We start from the raw sequence: 26,000 nt of genomic DNA, 5'->3' as shown, positions 1-26,000 counted from the left end.
GCTCCGGTGGGCGGCGGAGAATCTCGTCAGAGACGGCGATCTTCTCATCCTCATCAATGTCCAAAAGAACGTTTTTTATGAGGGAGGCGAGATGCAGCTCTGGGAGGCCACCGGATCTCGTAATTAAACCCTAAACCCCTCTTTTTAGGGTTTAGTTTTGATGAAATTTGTAGCCATTATTTGTAGTTATGTTGATCTTATGCTCCGTCGATTATTCAAACGAGACTAATTGATTGGTTAGAAGTAAAATAAAAAGAAAAAAAGAAAAAAACTTTGAATATTCCAGCTAGGTTTTCATCGAAAAAGGGAAAGAAAATCCAGAGATTAAGTACTCTTGTTAGAAAAATGTGGGATTGCATTCTTTTTACTTTAAGTTTAGTAGAAGAGTAATTGGAATAAAACGAGTACAATATGTGAAGCCATGTTCACAGTAGAGAGACATTATTCGCTGAGTATGTTATCTACCGAACTAAATAAGCACCAATTGTATGCCAACATTTGATTGTTTCATTGGTCTTGGAAGCAAAGAGGCCTAAATGACAGCAGAAGATCTTGATGAGTTAGTGTCAAGAGTCAAGACCCATGAGAATGGAAGCTCTTAAATGTCGTCGATGTCAAAATTTTTAAAAGTAAAAGAGGGAAAAAATGGGGTCCCTCAAATTTAGGCAGGCCCCTGCGAACTTAGTGAGATTTCATATTAATCTTTGGACTCTGGGGCTTCAACCATGCACCATATGCAGTACTCCCATCTGTGTAGAAAACACATGCATGAGTCGTCATTTATATTAACATGATAAGGCTGATGTAACATCTGGCATGGCTAGTCAATAGAAGGGTATATGCATTTCACCGATATATATTTAAGCGTGTGAAGTTGGAAGCTTTTGGTTTTATTGTGGTGTTCATGTTTGTCATGAATGTACATATCTCATTTCACCTGCCCTATTTTTCTTTACATCCTCCTTTTACATGTTTTTCGCCTTCTCTTCTTATTCACCTTCTCAAGCATATACTAATAACGTTCTTATATGTGGCTTAACCTGCAGCTCTGATCCCTCTGACTGAGTTCTCAGAGGCTGGCATTGAAAAGAAATATGGAGTTAAGCCTGATGCTGAGACCCTAGATATAGTTAATACCATTGCCAGGCAAAAAGGGGTCAGTAGTTTTCCTACCTCTCCATTTCTACTCTTCTACCTCCTGCCTATGTAGTTCTGACTACTGTATTGTTGTCATTGCAGATTGTTGTTGTAATGAAGATCTATTGGGGAGACCCCCGCGAAAAGCTATGTGAAGCCATTGACAAGATTCCGTTGAGCTGTCTTGTTATTGGCAATAGGGGCCTTGGGACACTCAAGAGGTCCAGCTCACACCTTGTTACTCATGAATACCTTTACTCTTGAGCTTTTACATTCAATAGTTTTGCAAGTTTAGTTGAAATTCCCTTGCTGAGCTTCTGTTTTCAGGAATGATTAGTTTGCTAGTTTTATACTTTTTGTTGGTAAAGTTTGATATCCCGCATGCAGACACCAAAAGAAAACTAGAGCAGAAAAAGAAGGGGTTGGACACTGTTTTTTAATTGTTCTGGTGGATTGTTTGTGTGTGTGATGTGGGTAGGGGATGCTTTGGAGCTTTTATATGTTGCCAACAGTGTTGCATAGACACAGGACGGTGGTGTCAAGCCTTAATGATTTTCTGTTCAACTAGCTTTTCTCTAACTATACAATAATCAATCTCAATGTGTTTGTTTCTTTTGTGAAACACAAGATTATTTGCAATTTGGTCGGAGGACGGAGCAGCCGTGAAGTCATTTTTACAGTTGTAGATGACATCCTAGATGTTACTAGCTTAATATATAACGGTACTCTGGTTTATTTATTGTTCAATTGCGCTTAGTCCAGCCATCATGACGCAGTAGATTTGAAGATACTGTAAGATAGCATTAGACATTTTAGATGAGCAGGGGAGTAACATAGTATCTGTTGTCATTTCCCCCCCAGTTCCTCCCCTACAGATCTATTTGAGGTGATTCTTTCCCAGCTTTTCATTCTTTAAATGCAATAAGATCTCTGTTCATTATATGAAAGTTTTGGAATCATAGGATACAGGTACCAGATTGTCGTGCCAGAGGACAGGTGTAGTATGAATATGTAGTAATTGAGCCTGATCAAGTTTGAGTCTGTTCATTAACTAATAAAATAAAATGAGCTTCAGCATGCAGCGATCAAGTGAAGCCAATCCCTTCATGAACATCTTCTCAAATTCGTAGTCATAGTTGTTCAAAGATTATTTTCTAATCGAATAATGCTATCGTCTCTGACTGTCTTTCTCGTCTTTCCTTCAGGGTTATTATGGGCAGTGTTAGCAACTATGTAGTGAACAATGGAGCATGCCCCGTCACCGTTGTCAAGAGCGTGGAAGCACATGAAGGCTAGATGATAATTCTGAACTTTCCAGTTAGTGTTTCTCCATAATAAAATCTGTAGCAAGTTTTTAAACCCTTAGATGAATAAGAAGCTTGGTATGTGTGGGTTGTGTATGTTCTTGATTTTATTGTGATGTAGTATAAGGTGTGTTTTGTTTGAGTTAAGTTGCTAGTATTGTGTGCATATGTAAAGTTTTCTCTATCATGGAACCTTGGACAAGTCGAACCAGGATGGGAATTGATCGGTTATGGTTTGAGAAATTGGTTTTGCTGATGTGGTTGTCGACTTTTGTTTTGGTGGTTGTTTGGCTCATTGCAACTGTAATTGTACTTGTAATGCAAGTAACAGATGCACGTAACTGCATTTGTTGTAAGCCAACAGCTTCGGTACTCCATAAAATACAGTACTGATGATACGATTAGGGGCTGTCTGGTTCCTTTCCATAAAATTATGGAAATGGATCCCTAAAAAACACAAATTCAAAAAAAAATTAGGATATTTAAGAAATCCAAAACTTGTGTTTGATTTGGAATGATAAAACAAATAATAGAAAAGCATATTTAAAATTCATGTTTGTTTCATTTCCAAAGAATAAGAAAAGAACCATCATAGAAAGAGAGGAAAAGCTGAGCTGGCAAATATGTCAACTTTATAGTTCATTTTCAAGCCAAAAGATAGGATTTGTGTTGTACAAAAAAGTCACAGTGTTCTCTCTTTTTAATAAACCATTTCTTAAAAAAAAATTAAACAAACTCAACTTTTGGAGTCCTATAATGGTCCAAAACCTACTTTTTGTTTCAAAAATGCTGGTTTTCTAAAATTTTGGCCCAAACAAATAGCCCCTGTTAGGGGGTGTTTCGCAATTTGAAAGAAAATTTAAAATATGTAAGTTATTTTTTTGCAAATGACTTTTAAATCCATGTTAGCACGTAAGTGAAATACAATGCTTGTTTAAAAAATTAAATTATTATCGAAAGTGCAATGTGAAGATGACGTGGCAAAATAAGATTAATTAGAAAATATAATTAAAATCATTTAATTAAATTAGTTATCTTTTTTGCACTTTCATGTGACTTCATCATTTTTTAAGGGGAAGTCAAAATTACATTAAATCATATATGGTAACTTTCTTACAACTCACTTTCATAACTACTTACATGCAAATAAGCACCTAAATTGTTAAATGAAAGTAACTTTCTCACTTTCATGTTTCACTTGCACGCAAACAAACACCCCCTTAGTGAAAAACCACCGAAATTTAGGGCTTGTTTGGATTGAGGGGAAGAAGGGTGAAAGAAAGTTAGGGGAACCATTCACCTTGTTTGGGAACATTTAGGAGGTGAAGTTATTCACCCTAGTTCCCTTTGGTTTACCCTCATAGTATAAAATTTGTTACCCCCCAAATTGAGGTGTAACCAAGGGGAAGGGAACTCCCTTCCCTTCCCTTTCATTCTCTCACCTAGTTTTCATTAGCTTCCCTTCACCCCCTACAAATCCAAACTGGCGCTTATGCTCTCAGTATACGGTTTGAATTGGCGGTGAAGGTTTTTTGGAGTTCCACTGGCAATTTCGTTATTTATTTGAGTTTCAGGGGTGAGGGACACGCTTAATTTTATCAACTGTCAAGTTCTTCCCGTTTGCCTCCGCCCTGGCCACCTCCCCTCCTGCCATCGCCGCACCTCAGTAATTTTAAACAATTTAAGTGCCATTGCAAGGTTTGATTTTGGGAGTTCTAATCTACATGTGGAATAAGATGACGCTCTCGTATATTGTTTTCCTTTCTTCTTTCTTTCTTTTTTTTTTCCCCTTCTTGGGGTTTCTCTTCGTGATTGAAATCATTTGCCTCGGAGAATTTAACGAGATATTTTGCGTTGTATATCCAAATCCAAGTCCCTACATTGGGTATGCAAATAGACCAGATGCAACGGAGAATTTGACGAGATCATCTCTGTTGGGCCGATCTCCTTCGGCGGCGCTTGGTGGCAGAGGCGATGGCCACATCCTCGCCGTCAACGTTTGTAGGATTTTGCGTTTACGATGGTCGGGTTTTTTTTTTGGCTATTGTCACAAAATATTGTTGAGGAGGGAGGAAGAAGATGGTAGAAATTACTATTTTTGGAGTAATCAAGGTGTTATAGGCATTTTATTGCTGAAAGTAATCTCCATTCAATGGCAGACACGTGTTGTCATCTAAAATGACGTTACATGTTGACCCCTGGCTAGGTCGACTCCTCGATCAACCTACTTGACCGGCAATTCGACCGACATCTTGCGAAGACGACTTAAAGGGTTGTACTTCTCGACCACTAGAGGAGTAAAAGGCGACGAAATTCATCGAGACTCGAGCCCCTCCCCGTGCATTGACAGCCCAATCACCTCGCAATAAATACCATTAGATGTATTGGGCGTCACCATTCCTCTGTCTCTAACAGTCTTTATGACATATCGGATCACGTCAGCACTGCACGCCCCCAATCACTTCGCATTAAATACTGAGGTGACATATCCTCCACTCATGGATCGATACATGTAAAGCAGATGCTAACGTGGTCGCCATCGCATACTCGGCCGAAGCTATCATTCTACCATTCTACCACCACTATAAATAGGGGTGCTATTTTCAATAATAAGGTACCGTTTGACATAGGGTTAAGTGAGGGGTTAAGGAGACTTAACCCCTTCTTAACCCGTCAAACACAAAAAATCTATATAATGATTAAAATGAGTTAACCCTCCATAATTTTTCAAACATAAAAATTATAGAAGGGTTAAGCTAATCCATCTAGAGGGATTAAAATGAGTTAACCCCTCAAAATAAGGGGTTTACTAATACTCCTATTTAGAAGGATTAAGAGTTAATCATTCTAATTATAAAGAAAATAGTCAAAATCATTGTTATTCCTAAACACTAAAACTGATCACAATGGCTAAAATAAAATTTATTTAACGGGTTAATAATTTAGTCCTTAGCAAAGGGTTAAGGAAGAGGGGTTAAATAGAATGATTAATGTACTTAGCACATTCGATAATCTGAAGGACTAAATTATTAACCCGTTAAATAAGTTTTATTTTAGCCATTGTGATCGGTTTTAGTGTTTGAGAATAACAATAATTTTGATTATTTTCTTTATAATTAGAATGGTTAACTCTTAATCCTTCTAAATATGAGTATTAGTAAACCCCTCATTTTGAGGGGTTAACTCATTTTAATCCCTCTAGAGGGGTTAGCTTAACCCTTCTATATTTTTTATGTTTGAAAATCATGGAGGGTTAACTCATTTTAACCATTATATAGATTTTTTATGTTTGGCGGGTTAATAAGAGGTTAAGTCTTCTTAACTCCTCACTCAACCCTTTACCAAACGATACATCAGATTATCGAATGAGCTAAGTATATTAATCCTTCTCTTTAACCCCTTTTCCTTAACCTTATGTCAAACATGGCCTAAGGTAAGATCTTTTTCTCCAACTGTTGTGCTTAATAACTTCTATAGTTCAGTTACTTCTCCACTCAAACATGTTATTGACTGAACAACCGGGGAACCCAACCCCGCTCTATTACGATTTGCTACTTATGCAGGGAAGAATAACTTACTCCAGAACCAGACATTCGGAGGGTCACAGGACCTTCGTCAACTTAATCATTTTTTTATTGATTGTTTGATATCAGCCATCAACACAAGGCCGCTCTTGTTGTAATTACAGTCAAATGTAGTTGAGTTGTGGTTATTCTGTTCAATTTTAAAATTAATGCCAAATTTTAGTTTTTGGAAATTTGTTAAGAATTGCATGTAATCAAAAAATTCTGATTGTAGCTATTATTCCAATCTGTGTATGTTACCTATTGTAATTGGTTTTTCTTTTTGACAACTGCATTTTGTATTTATTGGCATTGTGAACAAATATAATTGGCTCAAACCTTCTCAGTTGCATGTAATTATAGCTATTATTATTATTATTATTATTATTATTATTATTATTATATAGGAAGATGCATTGTCTAATAAAATCCATTTCAATTTTATGTTTGTCATTTAACATCTATAAAAAACATGATCGAAAGATTAATATAAAGAAAAAAATTATATATGAATTGACAGCTCATTCTGCAAAATAATCTACCCACTAATATTAATAATATATTTTACAAAATAAGCTGTCAGTTCATACACACTGCGCTATTAATATAAACTCTATTAATCAAGTTTTAAAAATTGGATTTTATAATTATAAAAGTGATACTTCGACGAGGGTAAAAGAGTGAACTCAAGGACAGTTACTGAACAATTCCGGCGCGTGCCTACTATACAGCTCACATGTTTGAAGAATTTAGTGCACGTGCGGTAACAATCTCGTGGTGACGTATACTGCAATTTTATTGTTCTCGCGTCCTCATTTTGTAATTTGACAAATTGTTAATGGCTTTATAGAAATATAGCCTACAACCGAGCTTTTAACTCCCGAGTTCTTTGAACAGGTCACCGTCTACCCTTTTGGTTCTTCAATTTCCAAAATCCAAGGTCAGTTTTTTTCCCTCAAAATTATTCATTTATTTCATTGAAATGTTTGATTAATAGAAACATAGTTCTGACTATTACGATGTTTGATTAATATATTATCTAGGAATTCGACACTGTTACTTTTCCCCCCATTTTATTTGATTATTTGGGTCAAAAATAAATCGCCGGTAGATCTGAAATTGGATCGTGATGCATCCCCCATTTTATTTGATTATTTGGGTCAAAAATAAATCGCCGGTAGATCTGAAATTGGATCGTGATGCATTCATTTCATTTATTTATTGGTTGGGTCAAAAATAAATCGCCGGTAGATCTGAAATTGGATCGTGATGCATTCATTTCATTTATTTATTGGTTATGGATATATTTGTTTAGGTCAAAACCCCATCTTATGTAAGTCTTTCTTTTGTATTGAAATAACCCTAGCTTGCTCGAAAGGGGAGAATCTTGAATAACCTAATTAACATTTTGTTAAGCTATTGATGGCTCTTAATGGGATTAGTAATTACTAAGCCCCCCTTCGAATATGCACACTGTTACGTTGGAGTTCCCTCGAAAGAATAAGTGATGAAGCGAAAACTTTTCCGTTGATGATCTCATTGAAATTAAAAGGTGGATGCTTTCATGTGTTTCCTAGTGGAAGTATCCTCGGTGTTAAGAAAGTCTAGAGCTTCACTTCATGTTAGGCCTTGTTTTCGGCAGTTCCTTCTTTGTGAGCTTTGGTAGATGATAATGATATAATTTGGAACCACCAATACCTTGTTTTCGGCAGTTCCTTCTTTGTGAGCTTTGGTAGATGATAATGATATAATTTGGAACCACCAATAGATAGGGTTTGGTGTCGGATTCTTTGTGAGCTTTGGTAGATGATAATGATATAATTTGGAACCACCAATAGATAGGGTTTGGTGTCGGAAAACCCCCAACTGCCACCCTCTTCCCTAACCTTGGAACTAGATTGGTGGCATAGCTTCTGTAAATAGGAGTGCTGATATTAATAGGTGTGGATGGAGCTAGAAATCAATCAGATGGTGCATAAGGATCAACGTAAAATCATTAAACTGTAAATTGTCTAACTTATTATCCTCCTAACACTAACACTATAATATCAGTGATAAACAATATCAATAAAATGTAGTAATTGCTATTCCTTTGGTTGGAATTGTGTATTTATTAATTCTTTTCATCCTACTGGAAAAATTCACTGGTAATTTATACGAACATATATTATTTAGGTTCTATCTATGTCAGTGCGCTATGGATTCAAGAAAAAATCATAAACTTTTAGTACATGAACATAATTTTTGAAAATACATACTATTTTCCACCTTGCCCTTAAGCCTCTCCTATGTTTTTTTTTTTTGAGTGAGCAAGTGCCAACTTGGTGTACATGTGGCTCTGCATATGCTGGTAAGTCACACATATGAATCATAATTAAGAATGGATCGCTTAAATTTTCTCTCATGTCTTATCTCTATGATATAAGTCCTTAAAAGTTACTCACCTCTCTAAACTCCAAATAAAGCATCCATTGGTTTTTAGACAGTTGCATTTTCACTATCTGTAAACTTTATTTCCCTAATGAGAAATTGCTAGTTTTGTCACACTGCTCATTAACATTATTTTTTGTTATGGGACAATGCTGTCATCTAAAATTTTCCAGTTGCCTTTAGAAGCTGCATATCGTGGTAGAAATTCCACAATTTTTATTTACTACTAGATGCATGCTAGCTAATACTTCGGACGGAACTATTTATGATTCAGAAACGGCTTCTTTCACTATTTAAGCACCCTCCTGGTCCCTGAAAATATAGTGTTCGAAGTGATATTTTGAGGAGATTGATTTTTGTTTCTTAAAACTATGATAACTGGTAAACCAAACATCTCTTTTTAGATTCGTTGCGCCAATCTGACGTTTACCTAGAGTATGAGTCATACAGATCTGGTCCGAGGCAGTACTTCTCGTGCTTTTTGGAACTTCTTAAATAGGCATTCAGTTGTATAATACTTTTTAATTTAGGACACTTGTCGAGAACTTTTTAGGACCCTATTTCTCCACTCTCACATACTTTTCCATTCAAATTACACTTTTTGAAATATATTTACATAATTCACATGCCAATACTATATATTAGTGGAAAAGGGCATAATATCGACTTGTATAAAACTATGATAAGTATATATGCGTCTTGGTATAAAAATTGATACATTGAGCTACTTTGTGAAGAGTTAAAGAGAGAAGGTATATTTATTTTTACAAAGCCATGAAAATGTATTGTAAATTAAATTAGCATATATGTCACCATTGAGTATCGGTATATTACTAGGGATTCTGATTCTATCAGAACATGGCGCATACAGGAAATTGATCGGGGCCTTTCATAGGTAAAATAAGGTGGTAGTTTAGGGATTTCACCGCCCTCCACTAGTCAGAACTCCCCGCTTGCATGCTGGAACTTCTGATAGGATGTGTTTCTATTAGTAGAAGTCTGTATTTGGACCTTTCAATGTATCCACATGTTTATGTAAGGAACTATACATGTGAGTATACTCTTTATTAATTATATGTATTCTTGTATCATGTCATTGTGTTCCCATATCCTTCTTTTTTAATGAATTGTCATGTAGCATCTCCATGCCTGCACTGTGTTTGATTCCTATGTACATGCAAATGCTTCTTAGATTAGTTACCATTTCATTAAGGAACATATAATGATTATACAAGGGTTTAGCATTCTTTCTGCTAACACGGTTGAAAACATTTCTGCCTTGCAAAGATGAATAAGTTAAAGTTCGTGACAAATCACTTTCACTTTAGGATATTTTCTCAGGTATGATGTAAGATTCCCCAAGTATTTGTTGAGCGAAACTCTGAGTATGTGACAGTCACCAGTATGCGTATTCTTGCTATCTGGATGTGATGTTTTTACTTCCCAATTTGCTTTATATCTAATATTCCCATGTGTCGAAGGATGCACTTCTGTATGGGCTGTAGACAGAAGAGTATAATTTACTTTGTGGAATGGTTCATTGCAATTCAAAAAATCGTGTATATTCAGATAGATCATCTTTTCTATCCTTCACATGTATATAGTATCTCATATCATGTTATTTGTATTGCTGACATCTGTTTATATTTGAAAATGGAAAGCTTGTCAGTATACATGAAAATAATTTATCAATATTAGGTAGAAAATAAAATACACTTGAAAAATAGCAATCACATTTATTTCCTCTTTGTTGAGCATATACAGTTCATGTAATAACTGCAATCATCTTATCTACTTTTCTGTATCACCCCCTAGGACTAGATAATTGAAGGGCCCACTTTGATCTCTTTTTGGCATTGACTTGTGCCTTTCAAAAGGATATTTTTTGCTGAAAAAATGGAATTCAATCATTTTTACAAAGTTGATACGAATATAGACAGTTCTATTATTTTCAATTGTATTTATGTATACTTACCAAAATCTCTCTTTTTTAAGAAAATTGCTATGCTAATTCTTCCAATTTCCTCCCTTCAGGTGATTCAATATTTCTAACTTAAGCAAATAAAAACCAGATGGCTGCTCACAAGGTCGCACACGCCACCCTAAAAGGCCCAAGTGTTGTAAAGGAGATCTTCATCGCCCTTACTTTAGGCATGGCAGCTGGCGGCATGTGGAAGATGCACCACTGGAACGAGCAGAAGAAGACAAGATCCTTCTACGATATGCTTGAGAAAGGTCAGATCAGCGTTATTGCTGCTGAAGAGTAGCTTTTGCTAGGCCATTTCTGGTTTGACGAAGAATTGATAAACCAGAATTTGAATCTTATTTTTGAGTTCTCATTGTTGGTTTGTGGAATAAAGTATGGATACTTGTTGGAGTTGTGCAAAATATTGACTTGCATTACGTATCTGCTCTCTTTTGGCAATTGATAACAATTTGTACTTGACCTAGAATATTATTCGCATCTTGAATATTTCTCTATCATATCATGTTCTCTGAGTACATAACTGTTTATCTCGCTGTGTCATTTCTGGTTCAAGAAAAGAGTAATGAATTAGAGCTCGCATCTTTTCTTTTTAGTTCTCTTTGTTGGCTTATGACCTAAAGAATGGATACTTGATGAGGAGTGATGCAAAATGTTGGTTTGCATCTTGGTACATGTTCTCTTTTGATATTTGGTGCTTGGTTTGAAGTACTATAAGCATTATTAATTGTTCTTGCATTGATTTTTTTTCTTCCTCTGAGCACATTATTCTTCATTTGGTGTGTGAATTGTGAGGCGCTTAAAAAGGCAGTAGTCTTCTGATTCAAATCATTTGAACGTCTCTTAAGTTTATCGGTTTCTGTCATTGCTGCAGAACTAGTTGAAATATTTCATATTCGAAGTAACAGCAAAAGTCACAACATACTTAAAAACATGCAAAATACTACCATTTTCCTGTATCTTGAAGCCATGTCCAATTACAAGCATAGTATAAATTGATCCAGTCGGGTCATATAGCTTCTGATTACAACCATGAGATGATCGAGCCGAATCCATATGCAATCTACACAGCCCTTAACCTTCACATTGATAGCAACAACCGCAAAACGTTCATCTCATGATACCACACAATTTAATATGCAAATAGATAACCTCTGCTAAGAATAACTTTATACTTCGATTCTAACAAATTGGTGCATTTTCTGCGCAAACCAGGAAAATCAACTATGTACATAGATTAACAACCAAAACTCAAGGAGTTGTTGCGTCTGCATAATTTCACATCTGAAGGTAAGTCGTTATCTTACTGTAATATTTTCATTTTAATGCAAATCTCACGGGATCAATCGATACGCACAATATGATGATTACCAGATTGCTATGTAGATAACAGGCAGCAATTTTGACAACTTTGACATAATTGAATCATCATGCATTATATATCTCTAGCATTAAGCATTTTATCAAACTAAACAGCATAAAACAAGAATAAAAGAGTTGAGCCAACCAATCGATCAAACACGAATAAATGATGAAATGGGGAACAAACTAGATTCAATCAAGAGGAAGAAACATGCAAATCGATGCAACAGAAAATACCCACTGGATCACATCAACAGGGAACTGATACATTGACAACTCAGAACTGAAACATGTTTACTACTCAAATATCAGGCGTATGCGGCAACAGCAATTTAGATAACTCGACATGATTAACAAAACAACAAATGGCAATAAATTGTTAATTTTGCTCCTAGACGACCCGAGTTTGGATTCAAAAGAGCATTTAACAGTAATCAAAATATACGACAGAGAACAAGGAGACATCAACTAGGGTGACCCAAATTTGCAATTGCCCTACACATTTCAAAAGAGCGTATAACATTCATGCAAACATAACCCAACCCATCATTCAAACTCACCACAGAAACTGATGCAACCCTAAACAACTCGATTCCATCCAAAGAGTCTTATATCACAAAGTAACTAGAAGAAACACGCAAATTACATAAACAACGTAAAGATAACTCGCATAACAACAGGGAAACTTCTACATCAACAACTCAGAACTGAAACATGTTCGCAGACGCCATGATCGGCTGCGCAGGGCAAGGGAGCTGCCATGGCTTCAGTAACGGGTCAGGTATCTCCGGTATGTCCATCGCCAACCCGCTAAACTCCTCAACGAACAGAAGCACCGAGTTCAAAGACCTGAGCCTCTCAGTCAATTCCATCACTTGGGTCCTCAACACAGTGTTATCCCCGTCAAGCAGAAGAAACTGCTGAGTTATCAGATTGATCTGCATCAAGATTTGACTGTTCTCATTCTTCAAATGTGCAACTTGGTTCATGAGATCATCTAATCTCTGCTGCTTCTTCATTCTCGATCTCCTGGCGGATTCCCTGTTCGATATCATCCTCTTCCTCTTCCTCTGATCGATTGCGACCTCTTCAGAGCTCGACATTGAAATCTATGTAATGTTCTAAAATTTGATGGTTTCGGGATTGATTGAAGGCTAAAAGTTCAAAACTTCAAAGGGATTGGAGAATTAGTTCATGAGATAACATAGAAGTAGTGGAGGAAGAGAACAGAGAAGGATTGAAGGATCGGACGACGGAGGAAATGATAGAAGTTCATAGAGAGGGTTAGAGATTGACTCTATATGACACAGGGCGACAAACCATTGATATTATGAACAGGGAGCTTTGGACTAATCAAACGAAACAAACTTTCGATCGAACACAAAAGAGAGGTTTCTTGATTTTCACTTGATTTGATGGAAGCCTATAGAAATTAGCCGGAATTGGCAATGGCGATGGCTTAAAAATGAAAGACTGGGGAATAAACGGAATGCGTGTTAAAGAAACCCTAAATTTGAGATTTTTGAACAGTAACCCCTAAAAGCTGGGATTTTTACTTGGATTTTCAACTTAATTCGAATTCCACCACTACAATTGAGCCAAATTTCACTGAAATTAGCTTTAAAGGATAAATTTACAAATGGGTTTCAATCTAAATCGGGAAGTTTTTTACCTAACGACCAGATTTCACCAAAAAAAGACTGGATCTTTATTCACAGGGCTCAGAATTTCAACCAAACAGCACGAAATCAGAACGAAAAAGAGAGGAAAAGACGAGAACTTAGCTGTGATTGGAACCACGCGATGAGATTAGAAACGAGAGAGTGGAAGGTTAAGGGTAGACTTGGGATCGGCTATTTATAGAAAGAGCGGGGGCATTTCGGGAAGAGAGATGGGGGCCATTTAGGGAAGAGAATTGGGGATTTTAATATGAGTACCGGAAAGGAGTAGGAATCTTCTGTTGAAATTGGAACCGCACACGTTTTGGCTTTGAAGGTGGCCAGGCTGGGATTAGCTTTTTTTTATTTTATTCCCAGAATGACCCTAAAGTGACGGCGATTTTTTTATTGCTGCGATTGGGTAGGGGTAGAGGTGGAAGATATTCTTTTGAATATTCTTCCCAAAATACACCTGACTCGGACACTTTACTTGAAATAAATACGGAAAGTATTCGGATGAACGTTGACGACCACTGGAACTTCATACAGGAGATCAATCAATATGAGCAGTGCAATGTTGCATTTGGTTAACTCATTATTTTGAAATTTTAAAGAGTAATGGTGACTACAAGTTCTATACTGCTACGCAACGGCAGAGCGAAAAAAAAAATTCTTAGACGGTCAATCAGATATCTATTTATCTGATAGTAAAAATATAATATTATAAAACTATAATATCTGATGGAAATGCGCTCGGTACATGTTAAACGAGCTAATTCAATCTTCTAGTAAGGTATTGAGTGTTTAACAATAGGTGTAGTATTGGGTGCAATTTTTAGAATTTATTGTGGGGAGGGGGCAAATTATGGATCTTAGGTGTGGTCCCGTTTGGCAAAGGCTTAAGTGAGGGTTAAGAAGACTTAACCCCTTATTAACCAGATAAACACAAAAATCTATATTGGTTAAAGTGAGTTAACCATTTATAATTTGCCAAACGTAAAAAAAATGCAGAAGGGTTAAGCTAACCCCTTTAGATGGATTAAAATGAGTTAACCCCTCAAAATGAGAGGTTTACTAATACTCCTATTTAGAAGGATTAAGAGTTAACCCCTCTAATTATAAAAAATCATTGTTACTCCCAACCACTAAAAATGATCACAAAGGGCTAAAATAAAACTTACATAACAGGCTAATAATGTAGTCATTCAGATTATCAAATGGGCTAACTATTTTAATCATTCTCTTTAATTCTTCTTCCTTAATCCTTTGCCAAACGGGCCAAGGATTTACATGTAATATGTAAATTTATGGAAGTGCAGCTACACCCAAACCTCCATACATAAATCCGCCCCCACTGCTACAAGAGAGAAGTATCAAGTACGTGAGACCCTTACTCGTGAATTGCTATCAGAAATTATGAATCTCGAAAACAAAGTTACATTTTATAATATGATTGTAGTATGTGAGTTGTAGTCTAATCATCACCACTGAAAATTGAATGCCTTTTATATATATTTATATATATAATATATTATATATATTTATAGTATATATTATTATATATATATTTATATATATATATATATATAAACTTATATCAACTTAAGTGGAGTCCACTAAGTTCTTAGTCATGTGATGATCACTTGATTGAGATACATTTGATGATCCACTACGTGAACTTGAAACTACATACTCTAAACCCCCAATCACAAAATTTGGTTGGTGAACCGTCTGTGGTTTGACGCATTCATCTACTCGTATAATTTTAGCGCGTTTCGAATGAATAGAACTTTTACATGGTCACGGCATGGTCAAACCACGACGGGTTCACCACACATTTGGTGTGTTGGGTTTTAGTTGTAGATCAGCTTCAAACGGAGCGGTATCCATCCACAATGTAGCTCAATCAGTGATCAATCCAATGACTAAGAAACTTAGTGGACTCCTCACTTAAGTTGGACTAAGTTTCTCTCTCTCTCTCTCTCTCTATATATATATAATATATATATATCAGTATATATATTATATATATATATATATATGCACTTTTATTAGTTCTAGATTCGTAATGGAGTTTATACTAAACTTATAGCAGCAATATCCGCTTGCTTAATACCTTAGTCAATTGGGACATTTTCATGCAAAATGGGATAATTATGAAAGTGGAATAATTTTTCGCTAGTGGGATATTTTAGTGAGATAAATAGGAACAATTTTGTGAAGCAGGATATTTTGATAAAATAACGTGGGATAAATTTTTATAATCATGAAATATATATTTATGCATTTTGAAGATATAAATACTATTTATGTATTTTAAACTTACTATTATTGATTAATAATTACTTACAAGGATGTTCTTTACTATTAAATAACTTTTAGTTAGACTATAAGATATTGACAATTATTATTATAATGATGGTCTAATGATGATGATAACCATAATAGGAAAGAAGTAAAAAATATATATATAAAAAATAAAAAATAAAAAATAACAAAATAAATATGAGTTTTAGTTTTTTACCATCTAGTTCCAAGCTAAAACTTGGAATAATTTGAGAGACTAAGACTCTCATTTTTGTATAGAAAAATAAAAAAAAGTGGGATAATTTTGTATCATTATCCCAATTCTAGTTTTGTTAGAGTTCTACTTGACTAACACTGTAAAATTTTGTTCTAGTTTTAGTTCTATGTGACTAACACCTTAAAAATTTATCCCATAAATTATTCCAGCTCCACTTTTAAGTTCTGGATGACTAACCCCCCCTTATGAGATATTTGCAGTTATATGTAGTCCAAAGTCTAAAATTGGATGACAATATATGACAATGACATTTTGAACATAAGCTCTCGTGGCCAAGTATGGACTCCAGTTCTTTTGGCAGTTCCCATGTTTTCTTCTAGAGCTCTCCTTCATTAGTTTCTCTGCGTGGTCAAATATCATCAGCTACATGAGAAGCACAAGCATAAAGTAGAAAATTATTAGTATATGTGCGTAGGGTTCGTGACCAAAAGTTCTAAGAAAACTTATCCGTTAAGGATTGTGTTCCATTAGACCATGTGCTACATAAGGTAGCAACTTTCAAATGCTTAAATTTATGTCAAAAAAAAAACATATATAAATCAAGTGATAAAAATGAAAAAAAAATGTTAACTATACATGAACTCTTAAATAGATTTTACTAAATTTAGGTTGTTATAATAAAATGTTGAGCAGAGTATGGGATCATAAATGTTTCCACAGTCCCCTGGTTTTGGACCAACAAAAACATTCTTGGTAGTAGACAAAATAAGATGAAATAAAATAAAAGGTTAAATGGGATAAAGTAGAGGAACCAATGGGCAAGTCGTAATTTGTAGCTACTACACCTTTTTTTTTTAAATCTATTCATTGATTATGATTTTCTTGTATTGTGATATAGCATAAAGAGCCTGGTCCTACTTGTCCTTCTTTGAGCAAGCAACAAAACGTGTACAAATGGGTATCTTACTATCGACCAAACAAGCCAATTTACATCTTGACTTTTGTGATTATGAGGTTGTTTGGTGTAAACTTGAGTATTTATGAGACACTTTGGAGAGTTTCCTTTTTTTTATTAGATGTTTCTTCATTTATTTGGCGGGGTGAGAGGGAAAAGATCTGGAGGGTGACAAAAAACGAAGCAAAGGGAGAGAGGAATGAACGAGTGGTTATGTTTTTTTTTTTGAATTTTTTTAAACATAAAATGCCACCGCGAAAGCAATTTTCCAACCAATTTCTTGTTGGGGATTCGAAACAATCAAATCGAATCCGTGCCCTTCCGGATCTTGTATTTGAGAGTTTGAGCAAGTAGGAAAATCACCACAAATCAAAAAAAAAATTGCAGGAAAGTAAACAAGAAAAAGAACACACCAGAGTTAACGAGGTTCGGCAACGTGTCTACGTCCTCGGGAGCCACACCACACAATTCTTTGATTAATTGAAGAAGATTACAATGCTCACAATAGGCCTCTCTCTCTCTAAGAAATTGGATCTCAAAGAGCAGTCAAAAACCTCTATTTTTCGTCAGCAATAAACCCTAGAAACATATAAGAATATATATAGAAGTCTAGGTGGAATCCCAAACAAAACAGGAAACCTGAAAAATCGATTCCGGTCGACCGGACAATGTGTTCGGTCGACCAACCAGAACGCCAATTTTCTACAGGGTCTGGTGCACGTTTTCGGTCGACCGGCCATCACCTTCAGTCGACCGATGACCACTCTCGGTCGACCGACACCAAACTTCGGTCGACCGGCCAGAGTGCAGTTTTCTCCTCAGTTTTCTACAGGTTTCGCGGTCGACCGAATATCCTCCTCCGGTCGACCGACCAGCGTTTTGACTATTTCCTTTTTCTTTTTGAATCAGCGTTGGGTCTACACCACTTAGACTAACATTTCTATCCTTGAATTGGCATTTGCAAATTTATGACACGTCACTAAATTTGATGGCACGTCAAAATTTTATATTACGGTTAATATCCCAACTAAACAATGTAAAAGGGTGAAAGTTCACGCATTTTTACCACTTTTGATCTTTTCCTCTCCCAAAGGATTGCATCCAAACAACCCCTTCCTCTCAAAGGGCTCTAGAAAAGCATCATATAATTCACATAATATAATTAGTTAATAAGACAATAGAAATCATACACCATTTAAAAGTACGAGTTCGGAAAAATCTTCTTATGGTCAATATTACCCTTATTTTTTTTAAAATATTATATTATTATCCTAATCTATTCTAATTACCCTATCTTTTTTGAATTGGTAACCAAATGATTTATTTTATTCATAATGAGACTTAGCATGTTATTGGATAAAATAGATACATTTAATATAATTCAAATCTTTTACTTATTTCAGTTCGTAGAGAAATCTACAAAAATATGCTAGCTAGCACCTATAAGTTTTTGAACTTTGTAAAAAATATTCTCTAAATATTTTAAATTGTAAAAACGGCCCTACAAATTCAAAATTTTATTAAAACATCTTAAAAATTATAAATTTTACTTATCTCAATTTAGTGAGAAACCTGAAAATATATACTAATTAGAAACTGAAAGTTTTTAACTTTGGAGAAAATATCTTGTAAGTTTTAAAAATTACAAAAACTCCCCTAAAAATTCTAAATTTATAAAAAATATCTTAAAATTTTCAAACCTATAAACATACTAAAAACCTATAAATAACACAAACAAGCCCAAAAATTTATGAAATTTGCAATACACACTCTGAACTTTTTACAAATTATAAAATAAAACCCTTAAAATTGTAAAATTAAAAAACAAATCCTGATAGTTTCTGACCTAACAGTGCATTAAAAATATAAGAATTATAAATATCCCCTACATAATTTATAATTTATAGAAAACATCTTTAAAGTTTTAAAAATTACAAACAAACATTTAAAATTTACAAAAAATACCCTAAAATTTTCAAATTCGTTAGTAAATTGAAAACATAGGAATTATAAATAGTCTATAAATAATTTACAATCTATAGAAAAGGCCAATAAGTTTAAAAATTTATAAAAAAAAAATGATGAGAATTTCTAACCTATAGACACTAAAATAAATATGCAAAATTATTAGAAACCCCTAGAAAATTAAAATTTTGTAAAAAATATCATACAGCTTTTAAAAGTATAGGTTTAGGAAAAACTTTTTATGGTAAATATTACTCATAGCTTTTTTGAAAAGAACATAAATAATTAAAAATTATTAAATTTAAAATTTACAAAAAACACCATTAAAGTATAGTACATTGAAAATTATCCCTCCAAAGTATGAAATTTTTCAATGATTTTTTTATAATTCCTTTATTTCAATGTAATGTTTAATAGTTTTTTGTATTTATAAATTATAAAATTCAGGGTGGTTTTTTATATTTTTAAAACTTTTGTGGGTGTTTATTTTGTAGTTTTCTAAATTTTCATTATGTTTTCAGTGTAATACACATATACATCAATTAGTGATGATATTGAAGAATAAGTCGTTCTTAAAATTATTAGACCATAGTTAAGTGTGCACATCACTATTTCTAGGCAGTATAGTTTATATATGCAAAAAATTTCAGACAGTCTATATAGTGGTTAAAAAGATTTTGACTTTAATGTACTATTTTTTTATAAATTGTATTTAATGTGAACCCACCATATAATTTTGACCGTGGTTATCATATTTTTAATAGTTTGATTGATTGACTATATATATATATATTTGTCTAGTGTTTGTATTTTCGTATTTATTATAGACAAACAACGAAGTTGGAGGTTGGATGGATTAAGCCTACACGATCATATCAAAAGGAGGTTGGCGGAATTGTGGAGTGAAGCAACATACAATTCAAAGTTAAAGATCAAGTTCAAGCTTCATCCGCGAGATTATCAAGTAGAGCTTATTGAAGACCAATCAAGCTTGGGTATATTTAGTTTAGGTTTAATATTATGTGTGTTAATACTTTAAGCTCAATCATATACACACACACATATTTTGTTCTTTTATATATAGTTATATATATATACACAAGTTTTGGTTCTTGGCTTTTAAGTTTAAATATGAAACAAATACATATTCATATATATATATATACATGTTTGGTTTCATATGGTAAAGTTGTTTATGTACACATGTATTTATAAGTTTTACAAAATACATGAGTTTTCACAAATAAAAATTTTAATTTGAGAAATTCTTTTTCTAACATGTTTGTTTTCATGTTTACAAACATTTCGCAAAGTTTCATCAAGTTTGGAATTGATTTGTTATGTTTAATGGAATTTACAAAATCAATTTTTCATTCGTGCATGTTCGTGCATGTTTTTACAAAACCAATGCGTTTTCATAAATGGGAAGTGATATTCAAGAAATTCTTTCTTTGACATGTTTATCTATATGTTTAGAAACTTTTCTCAAAATTTTACTATTTTTGGAGTTGATTTACTGTGCCTAATTGATTTTACAAAATCGTGTATCACAGCAGATTTTCAGAAACTGTATTTCTGTGTTCAAACATTTATTTCTCTCAACTGGCAAATGCTTTTTCAGAAATTCTTTCTCTAACATGTCATTCTACATGTCTAGAACCTTCCCACAAAATTTCATAATTTTGTTTTACTATTTTTAACCGATTTTATAAAATCGGATATACCTGCTACAGTACCGCCGGTCGACCGATATTTCCGCCGGTCGACCGACGAACTCTCTGTGCGTTTTCTCCGTTTGGAACCTGGATCGCGGTCGACCGCGAGAATTTTCGGTCGACCGCCGCTCTGTCAGACTTTTCCAACGGCTATTTTTGTTACCGTTGGCTGAGCTTTTTTGTCATTTGTTTTGGGTTTTGGCTGAGGTCTTTGGGAGGCTATAAAAACTCCTTTGATCTCAGATTTCAATTTTCTAAGAGAATGTTTTTCAAATAGTTTAACAAGGGTTTAAACTTGTTTAGTGTTTGTTTAAGTTTGTTTTAAGAAGCTTTTAAGCATGTGAGTGTTTCGGTTTTGTGAATCAATTCCACAAGAGCTCGAGGAGATTATCTATTGAAGTTTGAGCTTCCAACTATCCTCCCTCCATCTCTTGTTATCAATTGAGAAGTTTTCTAAACTCAATCTCTAGCTTTACATTTATATACTTGTTTGATTATCATTGTTCTTAAGCTAGATTTTATATTTGAGTTTAGTTGATTTGATTTATACTCATTGTTACACACACCCAATTGAGCTTAAAGTATTTGGTTCTCACCTTGTATGAGAGAACAAATTATTTATTGTTACATTGTGAGTCTTGTAAGGTTTTCGGTGAGCTAGAAAACCGAGTGTGTTGTGAAGTTTTCGGTGAACTAGAAAACCGATTGTGAGGAGTGACGTTGATCGGTGAGCGTTGAAAACCGACATTGTGAGGTGTAAACGTTATTCGGGTGAACGTAGAAAACCTGGTTGTGATAGTGGATTTCTCTCCGGGAGTGGGGAGCGGAGACGTAGGACGGAATGTCCGAACTCCGTAATCATATTGCTTGTTTGAGTTTGTCTTTGGCGTAGTTGTTTTTGCATTTATCTTATATCGCCAATTGTGCATTACTCATCCTTTTTATGATCCACTATCTAGTTTATATTGTTTACCCTTGTGTTAGTTTATATATCATTGCATATATATTTTGCTATATATCTCTTTGCTAGGATATATCATATTGTATATTGCTTATCTTAGCTCATATATATTATTACATTTCATACTTGCTAGGATAACTTGTTAATTAGTTTTAATTAGCATTTAATCGGATTAGATTAGCATAAGACCCTAATCACCCCCCTCTAGGGTCAAACAAAGAGGAGCTCTAATAACATTTATTTATTTACCTACAGCATCATACAATCTCAATTTTTATTTTTTACTGGAGATTTATTCTATAGTTACATGTATCAAATTAGTAACTAAAATAATAATTATTTATGCTTAAATTAGGATGATTGTAGTTGGTCACTCACTATAAAATTTTTATGAAGATATATACCTTACTTTTTATAGCTATTTGAACTGCCTATGTATATTTTATAAATTAGTTTTTAATTTGACATATTAAATTATTTTTCTTTTGTAGAAATTTCTTTCTTGACTTTTAGACCGTGTAATCACTGTATCACCATTCTAGCATAGAAAGGACCTCACTCTAAATAGGTTTCAAGCCAATGTTTAAGTTGCACTGAAGTATATACTATTGCTACTATGTGTATATATTTTAAAAAAATCATGTCAACAATTTTTAAATAGAAGAGAATATTCTAACCTCTGATATTATAAAAACTAAATATAACAAATTGAATGATTAGCAAAAGAAAACTTACATCAGAAAAGTGTGAATAATAAGATAAAGAGGAAAGGTAATGACATTGCTAATAGTACTACAAATAGCAAACTACAATGTAAGTTAACCTATTTTGTGGAGCCCAACTACTGGCTATAAGCATCGAGCTTTCCATATATATATTTTAAAATTTATTAAAAAGGGTCATATTATCTTATATAATAAAATTGATTTAATGTTGAATAGTAATATTGTTGTAATAATATCATTATTAGGAAAAAATTCTTCATGAATCGAGATGTTCTTTACGATATATAAGCTTGCACTCTAAATTATTGTGTCTTTTATAGAGCCAAAAAGTTTGAATACGAGCCTATAACATGTTGCTCTCACAAACAACAAAATCTACTTAGGAAATATGGATATTCCATATGAGTTATGTATCTTATATACAATACAATTACCCTAGACAAGTGAGTTATAATAGCATTTTTTATTCACATCATTTGGGGTAAGATTTGATAAGGACCTTGCAAAAAAGATTTTTTTTATATTTAGAGCATATGGCGAAATATATCATAATTTCCCTGTTCTAATTTTGTAAGAAAATAATTCTTCACGCTTTCAGTTTTACTTTTATGATACGAAGAATGAGCTATAAAATTGAATGAGAATATTATTTTAGATAATATAAATATGAGTGGAACATCAACTAAAAGTTAACGTGAATATGAGTCAAACTATGACTAAAAGTTTAATGGACATATTGCAAGTAAATTCATATGCAAAATTCCTTTACGAATTGAATAATCACCCATCTTTTGAAGACTTCAAGATACTAATAAATAGAGATGTTATACTATATTAATGCGTTTATAACTCACAAATAGTAGATCACGTGGCCACAGTCTGGGTTGAAAAGAAACAATGATAATATTTTATTTGAGAGAGAGCTTATTGTGTTGATGATCAATACCAAAAAAAACTTTGTTTTCTTTTTTTATTTTTACTCTATTTTTATCAATTTAAATAATCATGATATTCAATCACGTGCATTACACGTGCATCTAAACTAGTAGGTATAAAAAAAGAACAATATTGAAGGCTTGAGAAAAATTATTTAGGAAGCAAGTTGAAATTTGAGACTCTAGAAGATATATGTGCTAAGAAATTTTTTTTAAGAATATAAATGATTAATCCCTTATAGTGCAAGGGTGTATTTGGTCTTAGCCCTAGATTCTATTATTAGACACACATTTCAAGTAATTGCTTAATTATAATATTTTCCTATCAATAAAGTGACTTCCCTGATCGTGATTTATCAAGATCAGGGAGCAAAATAGTTTTTTTTTTCTCATGAGATGCATAAAATTTACTTCTTAAGGTGAAAGTTTTGTTTGCTCTTCACCAAGTCGATGATACAATTTTGTTCAAGGAAAAATCAAACCTTGTAATCCCTGCAGATTCCTCTTCAAATTTATGTTATACAATGTAGTTATGAGCTCTTCATATCATACATACTTGTTAGTAATGAAACCTTTCTCATATTATTTCTTTCCTCGATCAACAAAGAGCAGAAAATCTAATACAACTCCAAAAATTTTCAGAAGTTAGAAACATCTTGAAGGATTCACACTCCATATTTCGTTTACCAATCAAAGGTTCCCCCCCAAAATTCACAAATTTATTATGTTCTACTCCAAGCAAGAAGCACCAGCATCATCACCAAGGAGCAACCAACTCCAAATTGTTCACAAGATCTCCATAACAACCATCTCATATGTACTTCAGAAGAAAATCAGTTCACTTCAAGCTTAAGAAACATCAAACAGGGTATCGAAACAGCTGATAGCATCACCCAATTAATCCTTCCATCGGTGGCCACAGTTCGGATTGCAGCAAACAAAGAAGAGTGTCATGCCATCTTCCGCCCTACTTGTCGCCTGCAAATTATCCAAAACGTATGCAAACAAAATATGCTTCTGTTCAACATTGTGGCATAATAACACGACCAGAGCACCGATAACTTGAACATGTCTAAATGAATATCCAACGGAGCTCTGACAGCGTGTGTGTATGGCGAAAAGCACGACTCTCTTTATCAACTTTTGTTATCCCTTTTAACTTTCTTTGAGATGCATGTTGACATGTGATACACAGTAATGCACGAGTCTTAAGGACCGTCTTGATGTGCAACACGCATCAGCATGCATCTCTAAGCAACTCTAGCGGATAAAAAGGTTGGTGGACAGAACCCTGAGTCCACTTAAGTTTCCAGGAGCTATACGCTTTTACCCGAATATAATCTTTATGCTAATAGTATACAGCTGTTGTTCACGAGAGTATTGAATAAATCAGAAATTTGAATTTCCAACCATCTACCCTACAAGAAAACTATGATGCATCCCCTTTTACACCACGCACACGCGCTCAACACACCCCTGTATATCTCATAGAGGGTTGAGGGTTCTATATAGGAAGAAGATGTGACACGTTCACAATACCAATATTAAAGTAGGTGAGTTGCAGCGGTCCATGCACTGTTCACACTGAATCAGTATTTTGTTTGCACCAGCTTGAAATTTGCAGTGGACATGTTTCGCTTTTTCCTTCCTCCCCAAATGATTTTCTATAGAGTACCATTGGCTGACTAATGCAGATTTTATTTTTTGCAGAACCCTTTTAGTCCTTGCACTTTAAAAAAACATTTTGTTCTTCTATGTTGTAAGTATGATATAATTTTCATTTATAGTTACTATTACACCACAATAAATTAAACAAAAAAAATATTGAGACTGAGAAAGTGATGTGACCTGGAAGAATACGGCTTCGGGGTGATTGCATACAGCACACCGAACACTCTTAGTACGAGGAAGAGTTGGATCAGCCGCAACATCCTGTAGGACTTGTGTAAACTCATCAGCAGAATGATGAATCACGTTTCTATACACACAATTGTTGTCTGCAGGCTCCTATATCAAAGCAAGAATAGCATTACTTAATTGAGACGAGTTCAAACTCAAAATGCTTCGCCATCAATTGTAACTCATCAAATTACTGTCGAAAGTTCTTTATCTGAGTTCTAATATATCATGATGGTTAACAGTGGGGAATTGAACAAGAGGAAAACCTTAACGGTGCGTAGAGATCTTAATGCCAATGGTTATAGGATAATTCTTCAATAAAAGAACAGCCAGTCATAATCCACCGATTCAACTAAAATTAACTGAAACAAAGAGAACTCAAAGACTATAAGTCTCAAAATTCTTCAACCAATTTTTGGACCAGCTAATGACCCGATGCCATTCTTATATTCGAAAAACCAGTACGTGGGTATAATTCATCTCATGAAATGAAGGAGTTAAATTAAATACTTAAATCAGAGGATAATATTGTCTTTTGAGTCGTGTTTCAATCAAGGAATCAAGTTGACCAGCTTGGCAGAAATCTAAAGTTATCAGGATCCAGTCCAGATTGTTGCCATGGGGTGCTACCATGCAAATATGAAACCATACCTTATGGAGGATGGGTAAGTATCACTAGCAACCGAAACTTTTCCTCGCTACGGAACAGCATGTAAATAAGATAACTTCTATACCTGAACTGTTTCATGGTAACACTCGACAAAGATTTCTTTCCATAAATTTGTAACAGGTCAAAAAGGTTACTACTTTACACTTATCACCAGATTGCCTCCTGTAGAAGGAATTTCTTTCATACAAACCCTTATTTTGCTTACTATCAGAG

At 34.1% G+C, this 26,000-nt stretch overlaps 4 protein-coding genes across 5 annotated transcripts in view; 2 read left to right on the top strand and 2 right to left on the bottom strand.

The window, feature by feature from the left end:
• Positions 1-2,433, top strand: part of LOC109821833 (universal stress protein YxiE-like) — a 5,600-nt gene extending 3,167 nt beyond the window's left edge. Inside the window, exons 2-4 of the mRNA XM_020387988.1 lie at positions 1,047-1,156; positions 1,240-1,358; positions 2,343-2,433. Coding sequence (XP_020243577.1) covers positions 1,047-1,156; positions 1,240-1,358; positions 2,343-2,433 — 320 coding nt within the window. The remainder of the gene's footprint in view (positions 1-1,046; positions 1,157-1,239; positions 1,359-2,342) is intronic.
• Positions 6,857-10,938, top strand: LOC109819675 (probable cytochrome c oxidase subunit 5C-1). Its single transcript, XM_020385487.1, has 2 exons — positions 6,857-6,944; positions 10,469-10,938. Exon 2 carries the CDS (start codon positions 10,507-10,509, stop codon positions 10,699-10,701), a length of 195 nt encoding a protein of 64 aa, XP_020241076.1. The 5' UTR covers positions 6,857-6,944; positions 10,469-10,506; the 3' UTR covers positions 10,702-10,938.
• On the bottom strand, positions 12,283-13,664 carry LOC109819674 (bZIP transcription factor 53-like). The gene has a single exon (XM_020385486.1). The coding sequence runs from the start codon at positions 12,881-12,883 to the stop codon at positions 12,482-12,484; it is 402 nt and encodes a 133-aa protein (XP_020241075.1). The 5' UTR covers positions 12,884-13,664; the 3' UTR covers positions 12,283-12,481.
• Positions 23,741-26,000, bottom strand: part of LOC109820641 (DNA-directed RNA polymerases II, IV and V subunit 9A-like) — a 4,118-nt gene continuing 1,858 nt past the window's right edge. The window contains exons 3-4 of one of the 2 annotated variants that reach the window (XM_020386820.1): positions 25,067-25,225; positions 23,741-24,196 (exon numbers count right to left, since the gene is read on the bottom strand). In XM_020386820.1, coding sequence (XP_020242409.1) covers positions 24,116-24,196; positions 25,067-25,225 — 240 coding nt within the window. In that variant the 3' untranslated portion in view covers positions 23,741-24,115. Of the gene's footprint in view, positions 25,226-26,000 lie in introns of both variants that reach the window. The other variant, XM_020386819.1, reaches the window with a different exon arrangement.

This window comes from Asparagus officinalis, chromosome 8, assembly GCF_001876935.1.
Source record: "Asparagus officinalis chromosome 8, Aspof.V1, whole genome shotgun sequence".
Taxonomy (NCBI): Eukaryota; Viridiplantae; Streptophyta; class Magnoliopsida; order Asparagales; family Asparagaceae; genus Asparagus; species Asparagus officinalis.
Note: the sequence above shows the minus strand (reverse complement) of the source record. Positions and strands in the feature narration are given on the sequence as shown.